The 24,776-nt window shown below is 37.7% G+C and overlaps 3 protein-coding genes across 3 annotated transcripts; all 3 read left to right on the top strand.

Annotated features, from left to right (window-relative positions):
* Nucleotides 1–3,493: 3,493 nt before the first annotated feature.
* LOC137729513 (homeobox-leucine zipper protein HOX32-like) lies at nt 3,494–10,255 on the top strand. The gene is made up of 18 exons (XM_068468475.1): nt 3,494–4,286; nt 5,920–6,079; nt 6,185–6,300; nt 6,389–6,479; nt 6,595–6,690; nt 6,777–6,890; nt 7,023–7,106; nt 7,220–7,375; nt 7,454–7,528; nt 7,616–7,722; nt 7,842–8,028; nt 8,155–8,343; nt 8,477–8,557; nt 8,648–8,782; nt 8,881–9,206; nt 9,329–9,440; nt 9,543–9,692; nt 9,786–10,255. The coding sequence occupies exons 1-18, from the start codon at nt 4,057–4,059 to the stop codon at nt 9,930–9,932; spliced, it is 2,556 nt and encodes an 851-aa protein (XP_068324576.1). The 5' UTR covers nt 3,494–4,056; the 3' UTR covers nt 9,933–10,255.
* Nucleotides 10,256–17,273: 7,018 nt separating this feature from the next.
* LOC137729821 (kxDL motif-containing protein LO9-177-like) lies at nt 17,274–19,759 on the top strand. The gene is made up of 3 exons (XM_068468865.1): nt 17,274–17,415; nt 18,472–18,624; nt 19,361–19,759. The coding sequence occupies exons 1-3, from the start codon at nt 17,300–17,302 to the stop codon at nt 19,458–19,460; spliced, it is 369 nt and encodes a 122-aa protein (XP_068324966.1). The 5' UTR covers nt 17,274–17,299; the 3' UTR covers nt 19,461–19,759.
* A 2,440-nt stretch (nt 19,760–22,199) lies between these two features.
* On the top strand, nt 22,200–23,009 carry LOC137727509 (BES1/BZR1 homolog protein 2-like). The gene is made up of 2 exons (XM_068466359.1): nt 22,200–22,446; nt 22,570–23,009. Exons 1-2 carry the CDS (start codon nt 22,222–22,224, stop codon nt 22,840–22,842), a joined length of 498 nt encoding a protein of 165 aa, XP_068322460.1. The 5' UTR covers nt 22,200–22,221; the 3' UTR covers nt 22,843–23,009.
* The last annotated feature ends 1,767 nt before the right edge of the window (nt 23,010–24,776 follow it).

Here is a 24,776-nt window from a genome sequence, read left to right on the forward strand (position 1 = left end):
CCGGTTTGGGATGTGACGATGAGGACATCGGGCCCCTAAGGGAGGTGGATTGTAACATCCCACATGGACCAACGGAGAGGGGGTGATATGCCTTATATGTACATGCTCCCTTTCCTATAGCACAATGCCTTTTGGAAACTCAGTAGCCCAAATAGGACAATATCATGATACGGCAGAGCCGATCTGAGATGTGAAAGAGGAACTTAATTTGAAGGGGTATGTAGTGTTTTGCAAGCTTTGGATGCTTTCAATATATGGACCCTTTATGTAAAATGTCAACCTTGTGAAATATGAAAGTCAATTACTTTTCTTATCCATCATCTCTCTCCTTTTCTCTCTCTCACTCTATTGGATTCTTGTGAGTGAAGAGATGGATGTGGGACACACTCTCAATTGTCGCCAAAAGGGTGTGCCATGGTTGGTGCTGGTCGACCTCTTAACCACAAAAGTGAAACTTAGGGTTTAGCTTCTTGCTTTGTAAATTTAAATAGTTTCAAATAGGTCGTAGTTGGTAGAATGTTAGCATTCTACTTAAATTTAACGTTGGTCGACCTTAATCACAAAAGTGTGTTTTAGGGATGTAGTTTTGAAAGTTTAAATTGCTTTAGATAGATCATAATTATTGGAATATAAGCATCTAACTCAGATTCAATCTTCAACGAATAGAGAAATTCAATATATATTGAGTACTTTATGCGACCCTCACGTGATGAGACTCAAAACCCTAGTACTATTTTTCTCATGCCCAATTGGCAATTATAGTCTCATAGACAACCGTGAGCATCGATATTAATTAAGTTAGGTTTCCGTCTCGAGGTTGTTTGCGAAACGTTCGAATTCGCACATAGTACCAATTGTGTTCGTGTTTGATTCAGTGATATTTGTGTATTTTGAATTTAATTTTTCTGCAAAGGAGGATAAAGAACGAGGAGTTTCAGTTCACCTGTAAAATTTGAGATTTCGGGAAGAGAAGAAGGATGAGAGAGTGCAAGAAGGAGAAAGAGGAATTTCAGAGGATAGAGACTAGTTTGACCATGAATGTCATGTCATTAAAGGTTGCTTCATGAGATTTGTCCACGTCATTTGATAAAAACCGACCTTGATTGTCACGTAGGTACTTGATAGTTCTCTTAACTTGGAACCTAACGGAAGTAATGTATATATTTTTTATACATTGGATGCTCTTTTAGAATGTTTGAAAATGTTGAGACACATTTAGAATCACACCAAAAAATTAGAAGAATTTTAAGTACTTAATTCTAGATATAATGATATCATGAATTTTTTTAAGTTGAATTATCTTGTGAACCTATAAATTTACCCTGAGTACGCCCATCCCGTGAGTTTCTCCCCTTCGTTTGACATGCATGTCTCGCTCCTTCGACAAATACTGCCAACTACAAATGTCCAAAACTTGTTTACTTTACAAGTTATCCAGATTTTGGTTCGCATCACAATTTACCCCATTAAAGGTGGTACTCGGCTCCACAAAAATTTTACAATTCCTACACAAAAATATAAAATACAATGGACGATTCATGAGATTTTTTACTTATAATTGGAACTATATATATTTATAAAGATTATTTATTTAAAAAATAATTAAGGATTATGGTAGTTTAGTCAATCAACTGTAGCAAATGAATAGACAATTTGTAATATTTTTATAATTTTATTGATCCTAATGACTGTATGTATTTATACATTTTGATGACAACTGTTTCATATTTTATTAATTTTTGTAGAAATAATCTTTACATAGTGAATTATAATATAAATATTTCAGTTATGAATAGAAAGGTATGTGAATCGGCAACAAACTGTTTTTGTGCAAGAACTCCTCGACACTTATGCAGAACCAAGCATCTCCCTTGATATATTGTCAGATCACTTTGAATCTTTCCATTTCTTAAAAAATGACATGTTTTTTATTTGTGATTCCATTTTTCTTTGTATCCTTAACGTGTTACATATGTGCTATCATGTCATGTATGCACTAGTGTTTATGCATTTATCACGTGTCTTTCTTTATACGACACACATATTTGTTGCATATAAGTTTCTTTCGGACGTAGAATATTGTTGACACAATATTTATTAGGCCTCAATTACACAAAATAAACACTTGCATTTGCTTGTGATCAAACTGTTTAAATTTTAAGGATCATCCAACCCACCCATTGGAAGAAGGGCTATTACATCCCACAATTAGTGGCCAATTTTTCCTTATTTCTTTCTTATTTTCTTTGTACTTCTAAATAAAAAGGAAAAGAAAAAAAAACTTCCAAACCCCTAGAATTTGGGCCTATTGACAAAAAAAAAAAAAATCCAAGATCCGGGTTAAAACCCGCCCAAGTAACAATGAACCCATATACCCAACCCAAGTAATGCCAATTGTCAAGCGTTACTCTACTTTTGTCCATATTTTCTCTCCCTTCACGCTTCCCATGCAAATCCCACAGCCCACAGTTTTCTGTCACTCATGCATGCATCCATATGTTACATACAAAACAACATCCATTCATACATACATACATGCATCCCATGCACATACATAACGTTACCCTTTCGTGGCCATGCAAAAACATGTCCTATTTAATTTGCCATTTGTTCCAATGTTATTAAGGCTTATTATTTAAAGATTTAAGCAGTTCCTGGAAAGAAGTCATACTCATATGAGTAATTTTTCAAAAGCGCTACACATATAATTAGAAGTGCTTTTATTAGAATTTCGTCAAAAATTCTCGTTACGTTATTGAACATTGTGAGAAACGTTTTAGTTGTTAAGCAACACTTTCAACGCAGTGCTGGTAGAAACAACCCAAATAAACCCTTGTTACCTTAATTGTCCAAAAAAAACAAAACCCTTGTTACCCTGTACCGTTGATTAAGTAGATTCTGAGATGAACAAGTTTTAAGATCAGAGATTTCTAATCAAATCACAACATTAAACAAATTACTAGATCTGAAAAACGTCATCTCTCTCTCTCTCATCAGTGGTTGCTTTTGGGTCCTCTCCGCTCCCTCTCACAGCCTGCAGGCTCGTATCATTTCATATCAGCAGTCAGCTCAGCAGCATGCTGCTTTCCTCATTGATTTATTCTTTTCCCTGTTTTTCTCTCGTTTTCGAAATTGTTCACATCACACAAAGTCACAGAGAATGAGAGAAAAAATGTTGAATTCCCATCTCTTTTATTTAGTTGTTTGACTAAAAAAATAAAATAAAATAAAATAAATACAAAATAAATTCATGGAAAATAAAGTTTAAAAGAAAAGAGAGAGAAAAAAAAGGACAGACAGAGCCCTTCACAGTTCAGAGCTGCCGTTCGAGATTTGGCATTGTGTGTTTGTTTTGTTGTGGCTTGCTTGCTTTGCTATCTCTGTCACGACATACAAACCCACAAACAAAGAAACACACATTATCTCTCTTCCCCCCTATCTATCCCTTTCTGCTATTTCTGTGGGTTTTTCTGTTTCCATTTTCTTAATATCTTAAAAACACAAAACATACATACTCTCTCTCTCTCTATCTCTATCGCTCTCTTAAAAGAAAACTCTCGAGATTGGAGCCCCAAACCGCAAACAGGGCCACACTTTAACCACTGTTGAGCAAGCTAGGAGCTTTTTCCAACTTGGGTTATTCAGTTTTGGAGTTCTTGAGAGAGAAAAAAACCAGAGTTCTAGAGAGAGAGTGAGAGAGGGGAGAGAGAGAGAGAGAGAGGGAGGAGAGATAGGCATCTGATGAAGGAGAGAGGAGGCTCTCTTGTCGGAGAGAGCCTGCCCAGCTGCACTAACACCACCACAACCAAAGAAGAAGACGACGACGAACAACACCTAACTCAAACCCAACCATCTTTCTAGACCACCAAACCAAACGTTTCCCACCATTTTTCTTTCCCCTCTTCCAAAACAGTGAGCTAGAAGCCCACATCTTTTCTGGGTTTCCTCTGGTCTCACTTGTTTCTGGAGATTTCCTACTTTTCGATCTATTGGTTTTTGTTGCTTTTCTTCACAAATCTTCTTTAGCTTTTGGGTTTGTTTTGGTGCGTCCGTACAATGGCGCTGGTAATGCACCGAGACTCGCCGGGAAGCAGCAGCGGTGGGAGGCAGCAGATGGATTCGAGCAAGTACGTTCGGTACACGCCGGAGCAGGTGGAGGCGTTGGAGAGAGTCTACTCCGAGTGCCCCAAGCCCAGCTCCCTGAGAAGGCAGCAGCTCATCAGAGAGTGCCCCATTCTCTCCAACATTGAGCCTAAACAGATCAAAGTCTGGTTCCAGAACCGCAGGTAAAAACAACAGAATTCAAACCACTTAATTTTTTTTTTTAAAGTTGGAAAAATAGTAATTTCGATTCTCAAGCTTGCTCTCTTTTCTGTCTTCTTCCATCTTTTTTCATAATTTCTGTAAAGTGATGGACTTTTATTAATTTACATTGTCCTTGTAAAGGTATATATAGATTTGAAGAGAAAATGTGTTTTGTTTTTATATTTCAGAAATGCATCTTTAACCGTTTTCTGTCCTTGGAACAAGCAGAGTTCTTTTATCTTTAAAGAGAAAAAAAGCTTGTCTTTGTTTCCCTTCCGTTTTCGTGTGTACATACATACATACATATATATATATTTTATTCCTCTGGTCTGCAAATCTGAAGCTACTTTCTTTTAAATTATTTGTATTTGTTATGGAGTGTTTAATGGATATTAATTCAAAAGTAAAACATGTATATTGGTGATTATGGCATACCAAGAACAGGCGAGGAAATTGAACCATATATATGAGTGGTATTAGGGTTATCTATAACAAATAATAAACAAAATTGGGCACGAGGAGGAGACAAGAAAATTGTTGATTACCGGTTGTCTTCCTTGGAAGAGAAACGAGAAAAAGATTTGGCCATCCAGAAAGAAGAGTTCCTTCATATCCAAATCTACATGTCTGTTTAGAAGAAGAGTTCGTTCGTATCCAAGTCTGCTCATATTTTGTAGAGGGAGGAATCACCATGAAGTGTTAGGGTAGAGGCATGATCTGTGAGGGCTTTTGGTATTTATATTTTTCACTCTACAACCACATTGAAACATTTTTAAAAACTCGGGATTGAATACTACCAGATTTCGACAGATTCTTTTAAAAATCAAGTTTGAATGCCACCAGGTCGACATATTTATTAAAAGTCTTAATTGAATATACCCGAATCTCTAAATTCTTTTAAAATCTATCAGAATATACCTGAATCTCTAATTTCTTTTTAATGCTTCTACACCTCCCACTTCACATGGAATTTGGTATTTGGTATTTTCTCTCTCTTGTTTATGTTTATTTTTAGATAAATGATGATCTTGTTGACATGGAGTTGTGTGCTTACTTTAATTTGCGATTGAATGGAAGAAAACGACAACAATTGTTAAAAGGTAAAACTTTCACTGGGGTTTTCATATTTTATCTTTTGCAGAAAAGTGACTGTAAAATTTTAAACCTGCTTTTGCGTCCTTTGGACTTTTAATGAAGGATAATGACATCTCAATCCACTTTCTTTTGTTGTTTATTAATTTTATTTTTGGGTTCTTGTAATTTGTTCTTTCTTTTCCCGTATGATTCTTTTGAGCCAAGTGACACCTTTTTGTTTAATTAATGCCATTTCTCGAGTTTAGAATTTTCAATGTGTCGGGAACACCGCCTGTAACACTGAAATATCTCTCCATAAACCGAAGTTAAACGTCTGTTCTTGCTAAATTATTTCCAATGAATTAATTTATGCATACCAAACGTATCCTTTTTCTTATTGTGCAAGTGATAATATAAATCGGTATTTTCCAGCGTTCAGAAATGACTACTGAGTTGTTTCTGAATGAGATTTTATGTGCTATCAACTGGTAGATTATTCTCTAAACCTTGTGTTTTTGCGTGTTGTTCTTGCTTGTATAGATGCCGGGAGAAGCAGCGGAAGGAATCTTCTCGACTCCAGACAGTGAACAGAAAGCTGACTGCGATGAACAAGCTGTTAATGGAAGAAAATGACCGCTTACAGAAGCAAGTTTCTCATTTGGTTTACGAGAATGGATTTATGAAGCAGCAACTGCATACCGTAATTCCCTCCACCTTCACTACGATGCCTCTTCTGTTCTACGAAATGTTGCATGATTTCAACAGTATAGTACTTATTCTAAATTCGTTTGATAATAACATGTAGGCATCAGGAACGACCACAGACAACAGCTGCGAGTCTGTGGTCATGAGTGGTCAGCACCAACAACAGCAAAACCCAACTCCCCAGCACCCCCAAAGGGATGCTAACAACCCAGCTGGGTAAGTCGTTAATGTCCGTGGAACAATTAATAGAAGCTAATTAGTTTATGATTAAGTAAACTAGCCTATGGTATATTTTTCGTTTCAGTCTTCTTGCAATAGCAGAAGAGACCTTGGCAGAGTTCCTTTCTAAGGCTACTGGAACTGCTGTCGACTGGGTCCAGATGATTGGGATGAAGGTAGCTTCCTTTCTTGTAAAGCAATGAGCATGCATGTGTTCATAATTTACAGTCTCTATTACTTCATATCTGCTAGACCAATTTGAAATGTAAAATTCCCAGCAATATTTTGTAGCCTGGTCCGGATTCTATTGGCATCGTTGCTGTCTCCCGCAACTGCAGTGGAGTAGCAGCACGAGCTTGCGGTCTTGTGAGCCTAGAGCCCACAAAGGTACGAATTTTCACATGGCCTTTGAGAAGTTTGTGTTTGTGCATTTATTCTTCGCAGTCTAAAATGTATGTTTACTTACATTATAGGTCGCCGAAATACTCAAAGATCGTAGATCTTGGTTTCGCGATTGCCGATGCCTTGAGGTATTAAGTCTAATCCCTGCGGGGAATGGTGGAACAATTGAGCTCGTATACATGCAGGTATGCTGTTTTAATCAATTGGTGCTGTGTCATTGTGCATTCAGGCATCAAGTGTTTTTTATTTTATTTTATTTTTGTGATAATTGTGTGTTGTTTTGTATTCTTAATCTGTAAATTTTTCTTTGCAAACAGACTTATGCACCCACAACATTGGCTGCGGCACGTGACTTTTGGACATTAAGATATACTACAAGTTTGGAAGACGGCAGTCTTGTGGTAATTTGATAAGTGGTTTCTTTCTTGCCCTAGTTACCAGAATTCAAAACCTCCATAGTTCAACAATCATGTATGTATGTTTGTGTCTTACTGTCTCAAAATTACATTTACAGGTATGCGAGAGGTCATTGACTTCCTCTACTGGCGGCCCACAAGGGCCAACGTCTGCAAGTTTTGTCAGAGCTGAAATGCTTCCTAGTGGCTATCTTATCCGACCTTGTGAGGGTGGTGGTTCCATTATCAACATTGTGGATCATGTTGATTTAGACGTGAGAATATATCTTTACTATTTCTTCCTGAACTCTTTAGTTATTCGTTTGCCTTATTAAGTGCCTTTTATGTCTTAGGCTTGGAGCGTTCCTGAAGTTCTCAGGTCACTTTATGAATCCTCCAAAATCCTTGCTCAGAAAACGACCATTTCTGTAAGAACTTTTGTGCAAATTTCATTTTACGCTGTAGTTTATTCTTACTTTTCATTCACAGTTTAACTTTGTAAATTTGTTTTGTAGGCCCTGCGACACATAAGACAGATAGCTCAAGAGTCTAGTGGAGAAATTCAGCATGGTGGAGGTCGCCAACCTGCTGTTCTGAGGACATTTTGTCAGCGGCTGTGTAGGTATGCCCTCCACAAATTTTCAGTCCAAACAGGGTGGCTGCAATATGAAGTGCATTTGTAAACTTGCAGTTGGGGTTATATTTCTTCATTCACTGAGAATATTTGGAATTGGGTTTCAGTGGGTTTAACGATGCTGTTAATGGGTTTGCGGATGACGGTTGGACACTTATGGGTAGTGATGGTGTGGAAGATGTTACCATTGCTATTAACTCATCTCCGAAAGTGCTTGGTTCCCAGTATAACACTTCAATTTTCCCACCTTTTGGAGGAGGCGTGCTGTGTGCCAAGGCATCAATGCTGCTGCAGGTAATTCCCTAGCAACTAAACTCAATTGCGGCTCAGTTCTTCCTTCAGTTTTGTATATTTATCCTTGTTCCTTTTTGAGTTATCTGGTTTCTATTGTTGACTAATAACTATCATTTGGTTAATCAGAGTGTTCCCCCTGCTCTGCTTGTTCGTTTCCTGAGGGAGCACCGGTCTGAGTGGGCTGACTATGGGGTTGATGCATACTCTGCTGCATGTCTTAAAGCTAGCCCATATGCAGTTCCTCTTGCAAGAGGTGGTGGCTTTCCGAGCACCCAGAATATTTTACCGCTTGCACAAACTGTGGAGCATGAGGAGGTATTGGCCTTATCATCCTATGTAAACTCATTTGAGTTACTGCACTTTGTGTGTGTTAAACTCAATTCTATTACTGCTTATTCCCTGTGTTTAAAGTTAATTGTGTACTAATTGGTGTCATTTACTCTTACAGTTTTTAGAGGTAGTTCGGCTAGAGGGTCCTGCTTTCTCTCCTGAAGATGTTGCTTTGACACGGGATATGTACTTATTACAGGTTAGTGAACTGATTTTGCATATCGAATGGATTCATTTAGTGTTCGCTGCTGTTGTTAATTAACAGTGTTCCTATAATATATTGTTGCAGTTGTGCAGTGGAGTTGATGAGAATGCAGTTGGTGCCTGCGCTCAGCTTGTCTTTGCACCTATTGATGAATCATTTGCTGATGATGCTCCTCTGTTGCCCTCCGGTTTTCATGTCATACCTTTGGATCCCAAGGCAGTTAAGTGATGTCTCTAATCTTACTTGCATCAGCGTGTTTCTTGTATGCGTCTGTTGTGATTAATCTGATTTCTTTCACTTGTTCCTTATGATGGCAGGATGGACCTACTGCAACTCGCACATTAGATTTGGCCTCTACGCTTGAAGTAGGAACCAGCGGTGCTCGTGCCATTAATGACGCTGATGGGAATAGTTACAACCGTAGGTCAGTGCTAACCATAGCCTTCCAATTTACCTTTGAGAACCACTTGCGAGACAATGTGGCTGCAATGGCTCGCCAGTACGTGCGTAGTGTTGTAAGCTCTGTTCAGAGGGTAGCTATGGCTATTGCCCCATCCCCGCTCAGCTCCCAAATAGGACCAAAACCCCTTCCTGGATGTCCTGAGGCTCATACTTTGGCACGATGGATTTTCAGAAGCTTCAGGTAGCTATGGCTATTGTCCCTTCCCAGCTCAAACTCTTTACTTGAGTGTTTATTTGCATATAACTGTGTTAGAAGTTTGTGGTACTGTTTAGTTGAATATCGCTGAACACATGGCATTTCAGGATTCACACTGGGGGAGAGCTCTTTCGAGTCGACATCTCATCTAGTGATGCTATTTTGAAGCAACTTTGGCGCCATTCAGATGCCATCATGTGCTGCTCTGTTAAAACAAATGTAGTTACTTATCTTTTAAGTTATTTTTAACTCTTAAATTGTAGGCTAGTAAGTACATGCTTAGTTCCCTTTTCAACATGTTTCTTGGACATTCAACTGCAGACGTCGCCGGTGTTCACCTTTGCAAACCAGGCTGGCCTTGACATGCTCGAAACCACTCTTGTTGCCCTCCAAGATATCATGCTCGACAAGATTCTAGACGAAGCTGGACGAAAATTTCTCTGCTCGGAGTTCTCCAAAATCATGCAACAGGTAATAATTCCCCAAATCGTGCTCTCATTGCTTTCCTATTTTGAATTCTTTGTTCAAACAGCTTTCCAACACGCTCTTTTTCCGAATTTTTAGGGCTTTGCATATCTGCCAGCCGGAATATGTGCCTCCAGCATGGGGAGACCGGTGTCTTACGACCAAGCTGTTGCATGGAAAGTTGTTGACGACGACGAATCCAATCACTGCCTTGCATTGATGTTCATGAACTGGTCCTTTATGTGATTGTGATGGATGATAGATCTCACAAACACTTTTAAGTTATCGATTATGTAGTTCCTTATATGAGTACTTCTAGAACTTTTGAAGTCAAAGTAGTCAATAGCAGGATATTTCACGGAGACTTTTCAGAATGTCTGTTTATATTTTGGATCAATGGATATGGCTATGCAGTCTGCTTTAACATATCACGATGATTTGTGAATGCTGAACTCTCTCGCAAAAAGTGTGCGACCCTTTGTATTTTGGTTTCACGCAGTGTGAGAGCTGTTCTATTCCGTCAATAGTACTCGGAGTTTCTCTCAGGGTGGTTGGTCTAGTTTTGTAACTTAGTTCTAGGATCGTTTTGACATTTAGGTAACTTGGCACTTGTGTTCTGTGATCGTTTTGACATTTACGCTTTTGTTTTAATCGTTCACTCGATGTAATGGATTGTCATGATTAATACGAACAACATAAAAGACTAAATTGGCCAAATTGAAAATCACATGACCATTTTAGTAATTTAACCTTAGAAAAGCCGAGACTCGTTTCTGAACATGTACACTGCCAAAAACGTCTTGAAGATGAAAAGTGTGAGTATGGAATCAGAAACCCCGCTTTTGTTTTAATCGTTCTCTCGATGTAATGGATTGTCATGATTAATACAAACAACATACAAGACTAAATTGGCCAAATCGAAAATCACATGACCATTTTAGTAATTTAACCTTAGAAAAGCCGAGACTCGTTTCTGAACATGTACACTGCCAAAAACGTCTTGAAGATGAAAAGTGTGAGTATGGAATCAGAAACCCCAGTCGCTTTTAAAACTGCAACAAAATACAGCAGTTCACTAAAAGTGGAGGGCAAGTTTGAAATATTGAATTTACCCAAGGGACCTTGTAAAAAAGTTCCACAGTAGTCAATAACAGTGTACTTTACAATTTGGTCCACTGACATGTTTTGATTTTACTTTTAACCCCAGAGAGTCTCTGCATTTTGCAGTGGCCTGTAAATATAGGTGGACGAAATAATTGAATTAAGGCAATTGAATGCAAAAGATAAGACGGAGAAAGAGGATGAAGATCCTGCCCTATTGCCAAAACTGCAACCCTAAAATCTCTGTGAAACCTTCAGGACAATAATGATATGGTATGAAGAGGCAGACCAAATCTCTCTCTCTCTGAAAGTTAAGCTCTAACCAGACAAACATCTAAACATGGTATACAAAAGTTAGATCATAAATTAGCTACTATTGGCTTAAAAAGAATAAAACCCTACATCAAGACCATCTTTTTTCTGTTGTTTTCTTTTCTTTTTTTTAGTTAAAAATGAGAATGCTTTGAATCTTCGTTGTCACGTATGGGGTTATAATACTCTGTAGTATTGTAGAATTTTTTTCGTTTTGTTACATTTCTTTTATAGCATCTCTTTAGGGATTTAACCTACAAAGCCAGCAAAACTAATCGAACCAAGCTGCCTTCTATATGGTAGGTCAGTTTGACCAACCAACTAGTGATCAGCAAGTCTTACAAAACGTTAATCTTCTGCATTGAGAGTTGTACTTAAGTAGGACGAAATGATACCTAAATACAATGAAAGCATAATTCTTTGTGAGATTGCTTTGGGATCTAGCTCGTCACACTGCTCTATTCAAGTCTTTTCTCTTTTATATATCCAAGTTGGTTCGATTTTTGAGATATGATTTATAAGGGTTCAAGTTTATAGCGTCTGATCCGATCCGACTTGTGTCCATCCTTAACTAACATCTGTCAACTACCCAAAAATGTAAGTCTCTCATATATAACATTTTACTAAACAGGAAATTAAAATTTGATTTGGATTTTGAGTCTCGTCCGAGCGAGATTAAACGTTTCATGGCTGCAAGAAAACCAGGCAAGCACACGTCACCTGACGGATTCTGTGTAATTAGCTGTGATGCTGTGGAGTATGTCATGCTGCCGTACCACTTGGCATGGTGGTGAAGTCATTGGACCTGATCCTCTCTGACTCCCTTTGCTGCATGCGTCGTGCGATTGATGCCATGAGAGACAATCTGCAAATCAGTTTCGAAAATCATACGCTTGTTAAACACCAACCAGTAAACCAGTCGTACCGTAATGATTTGTATACGTAGTATGTTGTATATTTTCACCCACATTGATATTGTGATGAGAGTGCACATAGCAAAGTTTCAAGTACCCAAAAGAGGCTGGGGAAAACACACATGAGGTCATTTCCAACCGAAGGATTAGGCCAGAAAGCTCGTGGGCTCCATAGAATCTGAAAGGGTCAAAATGTTGCCTGCATGCAGCCAGCTAGCCAGCAAGGGGCTGGCCAGAAATTCAAAAAATTCTATCAGATATAACCGACAGGAATGCTTAAACAAAAATTTGAATCCAACAGCTAGCTGACTAGCCGTTGTATTCAAATTTTTTTTTGTTTTTGGTTTTTTGGGCCAATTTTTTTTTTAATTCTTAAAAATTCTAATTTTTTTTTCCTATAAGTACCTAAATCATTCATTAAATTTAAGTTCTAATTTTTTTGGTTTTTTGGGTCCGTTACCATTGTAATTTCTAAATTTAAGTTGTTGGATTTGAATTAAAGTTGTTGTAATTTTAAAATTTAAATAATAAATTATGTTTAGCCTTATGACCCTTTGGTCCTTGGTTGAAGACGATTTTTTATGACGGGGTTAAAACGAGCCCTATGGCCCTTTGGCCTTTGGTTGGAGACGAAAACAAATATGATCATGTACTGTTCATTAAAATATTAATATCTTAAACAGCTCAAGGTCTAAAACGAGTTATCTGACCAACTTTCGGTTGGAGATCGCATGAAAGTCCTTCAATGAACCATTGAATTTCTGATACAAGACTCTTGTATCCAATGCTCAATGAAATGTCAGCTCGGCACATCAGTAACAGTAGGAATGACGCACTCGACATCCCACTAATTATTCAATGAAGTATCTCACTTAAAAGTTGAAATGTTTTTTTTGCAAGCTGAGCGTGTTTTCTTCGTCGGAATCCAAGTTGAATGTTCGAACCACAATCACTTGGTAGAGAACGTATCTACAATTTCCCATAGGCATCAGAAATAAAATTTGATTTTCTCCTTTTTCACTGAAGTAACCTAAAATTATTGAAAAAAATTACAATTTAACTATAAAACTAATTAATAATATAAAAAGTAATCTAATTACTTATAAAAACATATAAAGTTCTTTATTTTCTCGACATAAGATTAGTCCAAGAGAAACTTTTCTACAACCTCCATAATTGGAAACAATGAACTAGCTATAGGATCGTTATATCTGTTGGGGTTGGGGGTTTGAATCTTGGAGTAGGATTCTCTCCCTTCTTTTTTTTCTTCCCTTTCCCTTTTCTCTTATTTGAACGATTACGGTTAAAGCACGTCGATATCTTATATTAATTTTTTATAAAAAAAAAACAAAATAGAAAATGTGAGAAGAAATGATAAAAGGAGATAAAAAAAATGAGTGAAGAGAATCCTAATCCTTGAATTTTAAATGCGCGGGCCAAAATGAATCTCACTAGCCAATGGCCACAGTACACAAGTTTACAAATAGTCAAGGGAGAGGGTGAGGGATCACAAGCAGTACACTTCTGAGATGAAGCCAGCCACATCTTCCCTTAAAAGACGTGCCAAAAACCCTAAAACCCCAAGCCCTTCTGCCTCACCAGTCACATCACCCTTTTCTGCTCTGCCTTGTCTGCTATACGGTATATGCTTGTGGTATGGTGTTGATGGACCACCTACCCTTACTGTGTGGCCCAATGATGAACCCTAAAATTAATCTGCTAATTATTATTAGTACGTGCTTGGTTTGGTTTGGTTTGGTTTGGTGGTAAATTACTTACCACACTGATTTGATTTGACAAATGACATAAAAACGTACACTAGTTCTTCTGATTTTGTCTCATTTTATTGGGATTCATGTCGTGTCCATCAACGTCTTTTCGTTCCTTTTTTTTTTTTTTTTTGTATTGCAAGACTGCCCAACAGCCTCACAACAAAATGGACTTTAAATTGAATATGCACCCAAAAATAGCCAACCTATATCCCACCAAAAATATTAACAATCGAAGCCAATATAGATAAAAATATTACATGCGTTATATTATAATAACTTGCATGAAAAATGTTTCATGTAAATTTGTTATACATTTCTTGTTACGTAATTAGAAAGAAAAGTGTTAACGTGCTTCTAATTTTTAATAATGTAACGCTAATCACTTTGTTTATTTAAGACATATTACTTCTTTCTTGAGTTTATTACTGAAAAAAAATATATAAGTTTCTACTATAAAATCAAACAGTAGCAAATTTATTTATAAGTTAACGTAAGATTCATTCTCAACAATTAATATCCGATTCTCTTAAAAAAGAATTTGATTTATAGGTTGTTTTATTCCTTTTCTTTTTTCTACTTGTACAAGTTGATTACGACCTACGTTTCTCTTTATCATACGTTATTTTCATCCTTATTTTACTAATTCATCCAATAACATGACATGCATGGTACTATAATTACATGGTTTTCAAAATGCACATACATACATCAACATGCATGTTCATACATGAACATTACATGCCTGTTCATGAGTCATAGAACAGTTACACGGTTTGAGGAGGGGCCTGTTCTGCTCTTCTACCCTGAGGCTGAGACGTCCTCTTTTACCTTTTCAGCGTTTGAAATTCGAGGCGTTTTAAAGGTGACAATGAAAGGCAGAGGCACTGTGAAAATTTCGAGTCTCGTGCTCTACATTTTTTGCGTATTTGTTAACAAATTAATCGATGACAGGTAAATTAAATTAATGGTGGCTTATTTATGATACGAATCTCTCTATCTTTTGGTGCAGAGTAAGTTAAAGCAACTGTTCCCGCATGGAGACACCCACCCAACCTTTCCACCTTTGTCAATACTACTTTAATCTCATGCTTCCGTTTTTTATGATTTTTTAATTAGTTTTTATTTTCTAAAATTTAAAAAGAAAATGATCTTTTTTCAGGTGGGTAGATTCAGAGCTTTCAGCCCAAGCATGCCCTTTGAATCCTTTCTATGGCACTGTTGGTTTCTCCAACAACAGAAAAAAGGCAGTGCAAAAGAAATGCAGAGAAATATTAAAGTGCAAAGATCCTTAGCTTTTCGAAAACCCTAACCCTAGCTAGGGTTTGTGTTAGTTTATTGGGTTTTGCCTTGCCTGTCTGACTGTGGAAGAAATTTGCTGGGATCTTTAATCAAATCTAATGACCTGCAGGTTTCTTAAATATATTTAGCAGCTAGCTAGGGTTTGGGATAGATAGAGTATCATGGTCTGAGCGAGGCATTACTCAGAGAGTTTTAGTTAGTGGTTACTGGTTAACTGGGTGAATAGCTTGACTGTTTGACTGGAGGGGTTGGATTTTTCATGTTTTTGTGAAATGGGTTTTTTGGAGGGTTAGGGTTTTTAGGGGACTCTGAGTGTAAGGGAGTTTTGGTGGAAGACGCAGTGCAGGGAAGGAGGGTTGTCCTGATTTGGTGGGTTTTAGGTTTTGGCAATATATGTGTGTTAATCTTGTTTGTTTGAAGAGGAATGGGATATTGTGGATATGGTTGGAGTTTTGCAGGGTGGATTTTGAGAGCGACCTGGATTGTCTGTCCTCTCCATCTCCTTCTATTTTCTGTGATCAAGGTTAAGCGAAATCAATATTTTACATTGATTTTTTTTTTATAAAAATAATAAGACAAAAAGTAATGAAAATATAAAATGTTGATGTGGCTTATCCGTGACCACATAAATAAGAAGGATGTGAAGGGTATGAGATGAGGAGATATAAGTCATGATATTTTCTCTTTCACAAATCTTTACTAGGGTTTTGTGTTGGACCGAACAAACAAGTCTGAAAATCTTGGATTCATACTTCACAACTTTGAAAATCATGTCTATATGTTAACCGAGTATATTATATTTATTTATTTATGGTTTTTTTTTTAGTCAAAAACTTTTTATTTTAGTTCTTGACAACGAAAATCGTTAGAAATTGTTCTTAAATTTGTCTGCAGTGAAATATTTTGCTAATTATGTGAAAAATTTGTTAATATTTTCGTTTAATTGTTATGGAAACGACCATGTGACCACCTTTTTAAGTGTAATTATGTCAAACCAACTTCTCTACTCAACAAGGATATAGACAGAATTTTCATAGAAGCACCAAAGCGATTTATGATGGACAAACTCAGAGGGTTACTTTTATCGATTTTCATTATCATAAACTAAAATAAAGAGTTATGTCAATCTCAATGATTATTTTGGCTAAAAAAACCTTTATATATTTTTGTATTTAGTTAGTGCATTATGGTAAATAATGAACAAATTTATAGAATTCAATCCATAAAATATTTTTTAATTCTTCTTATTTCCTTAATATTAATGAAATGAAAGAATTGGGTTCAAAAGCAGCTTTTTAGCATGAATACAAAATATTAAAAATAAGAATTAATAATTAATGCCCTAAACCAAACAGGAATATAATGTGTTGTCTTGATGTGGAAAAAGGACCACCATAGTTTGGTGTTTTCGTTAAGAGTAATGTTAGGGAGATTCAATTTTCAAACTAAATTTATAAATCAAATGATGTGTCATCTGTAATGGCATGTTAATCGACACTTGATTAATAATCCAATAATCAATAACCACATCATTTGGTTTACAAAATTTGATTTAAAAGTTTGGTCTCCCTACCATTACTCTTTCATTAAACAAAAAAGAAAGTTCAGATTGTACATATCATCCATGTAGTCATAGAGATGTCTTAACTCTTTTTCTTTAATAAAAGAGGACAACTGGTGGCAAGCCACGGTTATTCATCAATTCCAAGAAGATGTCTTAACTCTTAAAGTGACCTAAATCATAAAAAAATATTAATCATGCCAATACTGTGGAGTCTGTTACCAATCCTAGTGAAGCTTACATACACTAGTAAAAATACCTAAAAAATGACTTGTGGCCGGAATTTGCATCGAAATCTCAATTCTAACTTTGGATCGATAGGTAACACAAATTTTCTTAGAAGTTGTAGGGCAAAAGCACTCAAGGAAAAAGCATTTTTTGGTCAATAAGCCAAAAAGATTGAGCCTTCAAAGTTTCAACCCATACATGTAGGTTGTCACTTTGGACCAATGTCATTCAATATTGGGCCTATGCAGATTGCACTTGGACCAGCCCATGTAATTGAACACGCGGAATTCCTTGGTTGTTGGATTATTTGACTTCTTTAATTTGGGTTATGGCCCGACCCAAATGGACCAGCAGTTATGATTTCTCTCCCAACCTTGTCCCTCTGTGATGAGTAGAGAGAGTGGCAGGTAGCAGGAAGAGGAGGAGATGGAGCAGACGGAGAAAGAAACGATCAGGGAAGCATCGGTGGAGGTATCAAATGAATTCAAAACACTAATCGATGCTCAGGACTTGGAGTCCCTCAAGCAATTGCAGCACCTCATGTAATAACTCTCTCTCTCTCTCTCTCTCTCTCTCTCTCTCTTTCTCTCTCTCTCTCTCTCTCTCTGAGCAGTTTTTATGTTAATTGTAGTTCACCATTGTTTATATATGTTAAATTTTACAGGCTTGTATATTTTCATATGTTTAATTGGGTTTCTGTGAAATGCTGTCTGAAGAGTTAAAGAGAGAGAAAGGAATAAACTTTATTCATATTGTGTGGTTTGGAGGAGCTGTTTCTAAGAATTTGTTTTACCACCAAGGAAATAAAATCATGGGTTTTTTTTATTAATTTGGTGTTTAATGTTAAAATTAAAACCCCACTTGGTCATCTATTGAATTGAATTGAGAAACTTGAGTGGGAGGAAACGAGAAGTGGGAATCAAACAATGAGAGTCTGTATTGCTTGGATGTAGAGGTAAGGTAGGTATTTGGATAGCGGCAATGACCTTTTCTGTTTCGCTGTGTCCTTTAACGCTTTCAATGTGAACGGTCTTGCTGCTAGGTGTTTATCTATGTAAAGGTTGGAATTTGGCTTTGACGATTTTGCTGTGTTTTTTTTAAAGTTTTTCGTGAGTATAGTCTTGATGCTATGTGTGCTTATCGTCATTCGATCTGTTGCTATAGTTTGGTGACATAGACGATATAATATGAATACCTAGACATTTAACAGTGCATCTAGTCTACTCGTCATGAAGATCTTATATATCTGGATTGAATGAATGCAGTTGAACTAAAGGATATGAATCAGCTAACATGTACCTTTAACTTAACAAGCAACGTGATGCAAAATAACTAGTGGGGGACAATATAGTAGAAAACTTGGAATTGGATGTTCTATTTCGAATAAAATCCGTTTGCGTGTATATTATGCAGAAATGTAATGTTTCCTGTATTTCCCTCCAATGCGTAAACAGCAATACCAATGCTTTATGCTTGTACTGAATGGATATTGAGTGGTTATACCTTTTGTATACCATGATCTGTGATTCAGCTCTTATTTTTGTCGTTGCCTTTGGTTGCTCATTTGCTGGAATTTGTTTTGTGCTATCCACATGTAGATTGGGGAGATTGCAAGATGGCAATGCAGTTCTGTCACATTTTAATGAGTTTTCAGAGAACTGCTTTGCCGAGGTTTCTGGAGATTTCTCCAGAAACACACGCCTTTTAAAGTCTATGAAGACTGATCTTGAATACATATTTCAGAAGTTAAGGTATGATCATTGCTTTCTTTTGGTTCAGTTTGTCGTTTAATGAATCTTATTTCATTGCTATCCGAATACACTGTTGCTGTTTGGGGCGGTTGGACGGTATTTTTATCTGAAGATACATAGTACATGTTCAAGGGGATGTGATTGTGACGAGTGGTTTCTGCGGTTCACACTTGAACATTGTAATATCATTTCTTTCGTAAAAAGGAGCAAAGTCTCACGCACACACACGGACAATGGGGAAAATAACAAACCAGGATGAGCCTTGCGGGTTGACTGAATATTCATTTAGAGTGGTGTTTACTATCAAGGATAAGCTAAATAATTTGTACTTTTGTTCCCTGATTCATACATCATGGATAAGGGGATAAGCTTTGAACATCTAAACATATGGCCAGTTACCTGTCGTAATTGGCATTGAGGTGCATACGATAATTGTCTGACTACAAACCGCATTAGATACCATAGTAGTCAATGTGGTTTTAGCTAAACCACTTCATAATTTGAGAAAGCTTCTTCTTCCGTGTCTAGAAAATTTAGCTATCAGGGTCCAAATTTCAAGTTGGCTTGTTGGAATTTCCAGTCGATACAATTTTCCAGTTGATGTGTAAGCTTCCTGATGCTTAGGACGTTGCACATTTTATGCAAATTTTTCGATATCAAACGTGGTTGAGTTTGTGTTATATTTGATTACTTCTTTGAAATGACATGTTGATACATTGCGGTAATATGATAACAGGAGCATGAAGTCAAGAATTTTGGCTACCTATCCTGATGCATTTCCTGATGACTCGAAACAAGTACTCGACCAAAGACCAGACCTGGAAATGCCTCTGTAAAACTAGACAACAGGTTCATGCCCTATTGAAAGAGCATGTTATCGGTCTGCTATGGAAGTGTTCCGAGAATTAAGCCTGTCAGCAAATGTGTTCAAGATCTCTATAATCTCTTTTTCCTTGGATTTATAGCTTGCAGAGGCTTTCCTTGGAAGTTTTTGGTAAGTTGGTAGAGTTTGGTGCACGTAGCACAATCGTCTAATTCCGTCCTTGTAAGCTTTTCCATGTACTAATCTGAAATTCAGTTACCGTTATGTAAGATTCTGCTAAACCGCAGCTCAAACTAAACGTTTTTTTTGGATGGCGTTATCTTCTTTCATCTCATTCTGCACACACAGACTACAAACCTCTTTATGTCTTCATATTTCTCAGTTGTACGTGGAAGCTGTGAAAGTTTGGCCTTGATTCAATCCGCCACCTCTGGTTTTCTGTTTGTATGTGCTTGATATTGATCGGAGGTGGGGAGGGAAAGGAGAGAAGGAATACATCGGACGAGGAGTTTGTGATGCGCAGGAGTAGAGGTTGGAGAAAGCGAGCGTGATCCGACATAAATTATACCAAGATTTTTTTTTATTGAGTTAATTACAAAAAACTAGCTCAAGTATGAGTCAAATGACACTTTCATACCTCATCTTTTAAAATTGACAATGTCATACCTCAGCTTACGAATTTGTGTTAATGTTATACCTTCCGTTAGCTTGGTCGTTTATTTCTCAGTTAAATGCTGACGTGGATTGATCCGGGATCCATTTTTATTAAAAAATTAATAAAAATCATCTTCCCTCTCCTTTCGTGCATCTCCCCCCTCTCTCTTCCCCATCATCTTCCTGCAACCCAGCAACCCAGAAAAGAAGAAGGAGAAAGAAGAAGAAGAAGAAGAAGAGAAGAAAAAAAAAAAAAAAAAAAAAACCCAAACCAAACCAAACCCAGTTCATCCCCCCTCCCCTCACCACAAACTCAACCCCCTGCAACCTAGAAAGGAGGAGGAAGAAGAAGGAAACACACAAAAAAAAAAAAAAAAAAAAAAAAAACAATGGGAAACCCAGTTCGTCCCCTGCAGAAGAAGAAGAAGAATAAGAGGGAAGAAGAGGGAAGAAGAAGAAGAGAGAAGGAACAAAAAAAAAAAAAAAAGCAGCAAACCCGTCCCCTCCCACCCAACCCCAACCTAACCCACATAATAAGAAGAAGAGGGAAGCAGAAGAATAGAAAAGAAATATATATAAAAAGAAATAAATAAATAAATAAATAAAACAATTGGAAACCCAGTTCGTCCCCCTGCAGAAGAAGAAGAAGAAGAAGAGGGAAGAAGAGGAGGGAAGAAGAGGGAAGAAGAATAAGAGAGAAGGAAAAAAAAAAAAAAACAAACAGCAGCAACCCAGTTCGCCCCCTTCACACCCACCCTCTCCCCTCCACACCCATTCCCCCACCCCGGCGCCCCTGCCGCCCATTTTCTCCTCGCCCAAGAGAATGGGTTTTTTTTTCTGGGTTTTTTTTTTTCTTTTTTTCTCTTCTGTTTTTTCTGGGTTGTAGTTGCAGAAAGGGGAAGAAGATGAAGATGGGGAGAAGGGAGAGAGGGGGGAAGGGACGAATTGACGTTGGTTTTTTTTTTTTTTTTTTAAAAAAATAAATTTTCTTTATTATTTTAATATTTAAATAATATTAAATGATTTTTTTGTTTTTAATAATTTTTTAATAAAAATGGGTTCCGAATCAAGCCACGTCAGCATTTAACTGAGAAATAAACGGCCAAGCTAACGGAAGGTATAACATTGACACAAATTCGTAAGATGAGGTATGACATTGTCAATTTTAAAAGATGAGGTATGACATTGTCAATTTTAAAAGATGAGGTATGAAAGTGTCATTTGACCCATACTTGAGGTAGTTTTTTGTAATTAACCCTTTTTTATTTTTTATCGAACAATAGATTTGTTAGATTAGGGAACCGATGAGATTCAAATCCACACTATAGTACAAGGGCAACACATCTCTCCATCATTGTGATACCCACTTGCGATTTATACTGAAGTTTTGGAAAGTATCAATTAGCAAGGGTGAAAGGTATTAAATTGGTGGGGTCGGATTAGTTTATACGATACTTATTTATTACATTATAGTACCAAACCCTTGTCTCGTATTAAAATAATCTTATCTGGTGTGTGATACGGGGAGGAGGATTCTCTCCCCTCCTAATCTCTCTCCACTTTCCTCCCCTCTTATTTGAACGGTTACAATTTAACCACATTAACATCTTATATTAATTTTTTTATAAAGATAATAAGATAAAAAATAATATGTGAGAAGAATAAAGGAAAAGAGATGAGAACAGGAAAGAAGAGAATCGTTCTATGTGATAAGGCAAGTCAAATTGAAACATGCATCCCGTCTCTCAGAAACTCTCTCAGGAGCGCGTGAGCCTAACACCCCAACCCCCGAATCCCCTCTCTATGCGTGAAATTGAAGCATGCAATTGTCACCTCTCTCTCTCTCCCTCTCTCCCTCTCTCTCTCTCCCTCTCTCTCTCTCAAGCTGTCATGTCATGCAGAAAGAGAAACACAGGGAGCGCATGCAGATCCCAGGAACCATCACCACCGTCCAATCCAACCTGTGTACTTTTCTCCTACCCGGACCGTCCGATGCTTACCAACTGCATTCTACACAACTCTGATTCAAATCAAAGCTCGCACCTTTAGCTTTCGTTGTTGACTGAGCTTCAAGAGATAACAGAGAGCAGAAGAAGAAGCGGAGAGATAGTAGAGAGGAAATGGCGGGAACGAGTGGGAGTGGGAGGAGCGAGAGCGAGAAAGAGAAGACCAAGATGAGGGAGCGGCAGAGGAGGGCCATCACCACCAAAATCTTCCACGGCTTGCGCAAGCACGGCGGCTACCTCCTCTCTCCCCGCGGCGACATCAACGAGGTGCTCCGGCATCTCGCCACAGAGGCTGGCTGGCTCGTTGAACCCGACGGCACTACCTACCGCCCACCCAACGTAATGCACCTCCCTCTTTTTTCAGTTTTTCCTTTCCTTTGCTTTCCTACATTTTCTCACCATCCAAACACATTTTGTTTATTTTGTTTTGTTTCCTTTCCTCTCTTAATTTGCGGATGGAAGGCTCCTAATTGCTGCCCGGCTTGTGGAACCCCCAAGGCGACCACTCCAGCGGCAACAGCGACACCAACCCCAAGCAGTAGCGTGGTGGTTGGAGGTGGTGATTGTTCAACCACAGCATCTCCAAGTCGATTCCCCGCCTTCAACACCACCACCAGCAGTATGAGCATCTACTCGCCATTGTACATGTATGAAGGCGGGCACCCGCAACTGCAGGAAGCCAGGGCCTCTAACAATACCACTCCTGTTGCTTCGCCTCCGCATCACCGCCCTTAGAACATACTTTATCTTCCTTAATTCATATAGATTATAGGTTTGTTCATCCCATACTTTGGGTTCGGATGTGAAATAGTTGGCAGTAATGCAGTGTATATGCTGTGCTGTGATGAAAACCCATTTTCTGCAATCTAATTTTCTTCTATCATATGAATTTACACTATCCTTTACTTGTTCCTTCCTTTGATTTGGTTGTTATGTGAAGAAAACAAAACTAAAGTTTAAGCTTAAACCCTAAAAAAGTGAAGGAAAAAAATGGAGTCGAAACAGCCTGGGAAAAAAAAAAAACCTTGCAGCACAAGAAATTGGTCAAGCATTCCTGAAGCAATAACAACCCTTCATGTGATTGTACAGAATCCAATCACAAAAGTAAAGCATTACCACTGCTAGAACCTCACATCGTTAATGGGCAATGTCGAAAACAAAGTTTACCTTATCTTTCTCAGTAACTCTACATATGCGGGGAAATTAGCTTGCATTTGAAACTCTGTAATTCAAGTAAAACCTGGGATTTCTCCTGGCATTGGAGCTAACTCGTTGTTACCGAACCTCTCCTCATCATAGAACAAGGCACGCACCACTCTGCCTCCAAAGTACCGACCATCAAGGTCAACCAATGCTTTAGTCGTTTCCTCAGACCTCTCAAACTGGATAAAGATTCTCACCGCCTCATCCACCGGGAAACTTGGCTCTGTTATCTCAAATATAAGCACCCGCGTCACTGTCCCATATTTTGCACACTCTGATGCCACTTCATCTTCCAATTCATCATCCACCTCTCCAGGGCCCACCTTCAACAACAAAGTACATCAGCTTAAATTAGAATTAACCATCCATAAGAACAAGAAGTCAAATAATAAATCAGTTGTGAAATAAGTTCAAAAACAGACTTTTTCTACATGTTAAATAGTCACCGACTCACTGTGTAATGATTTTCACATAATAAAACCTATGTACAGCCCTAATTCATTAGCTTCCCAAAGAACCCTACAGCATTATAGAAAGAACGAGATTGGGGTTTAATATTGAACGCAGCTTAATCAGTTGCTCAACAATTTGCCTATATATGGTTCATAAATTTTATTCAGTTTTTGTACTTGCACCCAAACTCAACTTCACCTTAGACACTTAAAGAGAACTTGAGCCCAAGTTCATTCATTTCCCAGCAAGCTGTTTCTCCATATAATGTCGTTGCAATTTCACGTAATGACACACACATTTACATGTTCAGTGCTGATAGAGATTTCATGGCTAGATCCAACGTCCATTGCTTAAAACACACACACATTTACATGGTTCGTACATTTTTTTTTTTTTTTTGGGAAGGGTGGGGGCGCGACTGGATGCTAGATTATAAGGGAAAGGATAGTTGAGTGCTTATGTTATGTTGGGAAGGTCAGGGAGTTTTATTCAAGGTGTGAAAAGTTACATTTATTTTTTTTTTCGTGGGTAAAATTATAGCTAACAATTTCATTCAAAAGTGGCCGTAGTCAGTAACAAAGTGGGTGCAAACAGAAGCACCCTTTTCTTGATGGTTCCTAACAAACGTAACATAATTCATTTGCTTCAGTCCAATGATCAGCCCTATCAAGATAGGTCAGTGGATCGACAATTTTAATCATAGAAAACAAATGTGCTTTAAAATGAAGCAGAAGTTAAAGTCATGGAACTATAGTATTGTTCTGCTCAACAATCTAACGATGTGAAGACTAGACTGATTTCAGCAGTGGAGGTTAAACTTAAGGTCCAGCTGAGGAAAGGAATGGCATTAAACACAGAATAGTTCAAGCAGTTGAGGAAAAGCTATACCATATATGGTGAATTCATTAATGATATATACATGAAAATTGTAATAGCGACCAGAAGGTTGAGCACCACAATCAGTTAGAAACTCTAAGACAATCTTCAACCATGCCAGGTCATATGAGTAGACC

The sequence above is a fragment of the Pyrus communis genome, chromosome 3 (assembly GCF_963583255.1).
Source record: "Pyrus communis chromosome 3, drPyrComm1.1, whole genome shotgun sequence".
NCBI classification, from domain to species: domain Eukaryota; kingdom Viridiplantae; phylum Streptophyta; class Magnoliopsida; order Rosales; family Rosaceae; genus Pyrus; species Pyrus communis.

Coding starts and splice junctions, on each gene's coding strand:
- LOC137729513 (XM_068468475.1), top strand. CDS start 4,057: ATGGCGCTGGTAATGCACCGAGACTCGCCGGGAAGCAGCAGCGGTGGG. Junction 8,029..8,154: donor AGGCATCAATGCTGCTGCAG/GTAATTCCCTAG, acceptor TTGGTTAATCAG/AGTGTTCCCCCTGCTCTGCT. Junction 8,558..8,647: donor GGGATATGTACTTATTACAG/GTTAGTGAACTG, acceptor ATATTGTTGCAG/TTGTGCAGTGGAGTTGATGA.
- LOC137729821 (XM_068468865.1), top strand. CDS start 17,300: ATGGAGCAGACGGAGAAAGAAACGATCAGGGAAGCATCGGTGGAGGTA. Junction 17,416..18,471: donor AAGCAATTGCAGCACCTCAT/GTAATAACTCTC, acceptor ATCCACATGTAG/ATTGGGGAGATTGCAAGATG. Junction 18,625..19,360: donor TACATATTTCAGAAGTTAAG/GTATGATCATTG, acceptor ATATGATAACAG/GAGCATGAAGTCAAGAATTT.
- LOC137727509 (XM_068466359.1), top strand. CDS start 22,222: ATGGCGGGAACGAGTGGGAGTGGGAGGAGCGAGAGCGAGAAAGAGAAG. Junction 22,447..22,569: donor CTACCTACCGCCCACCCAAC/GTAATGCACCTC, acceptor TGCGGATGGAAG/GCTCCTAATTGCTGCCCGGC.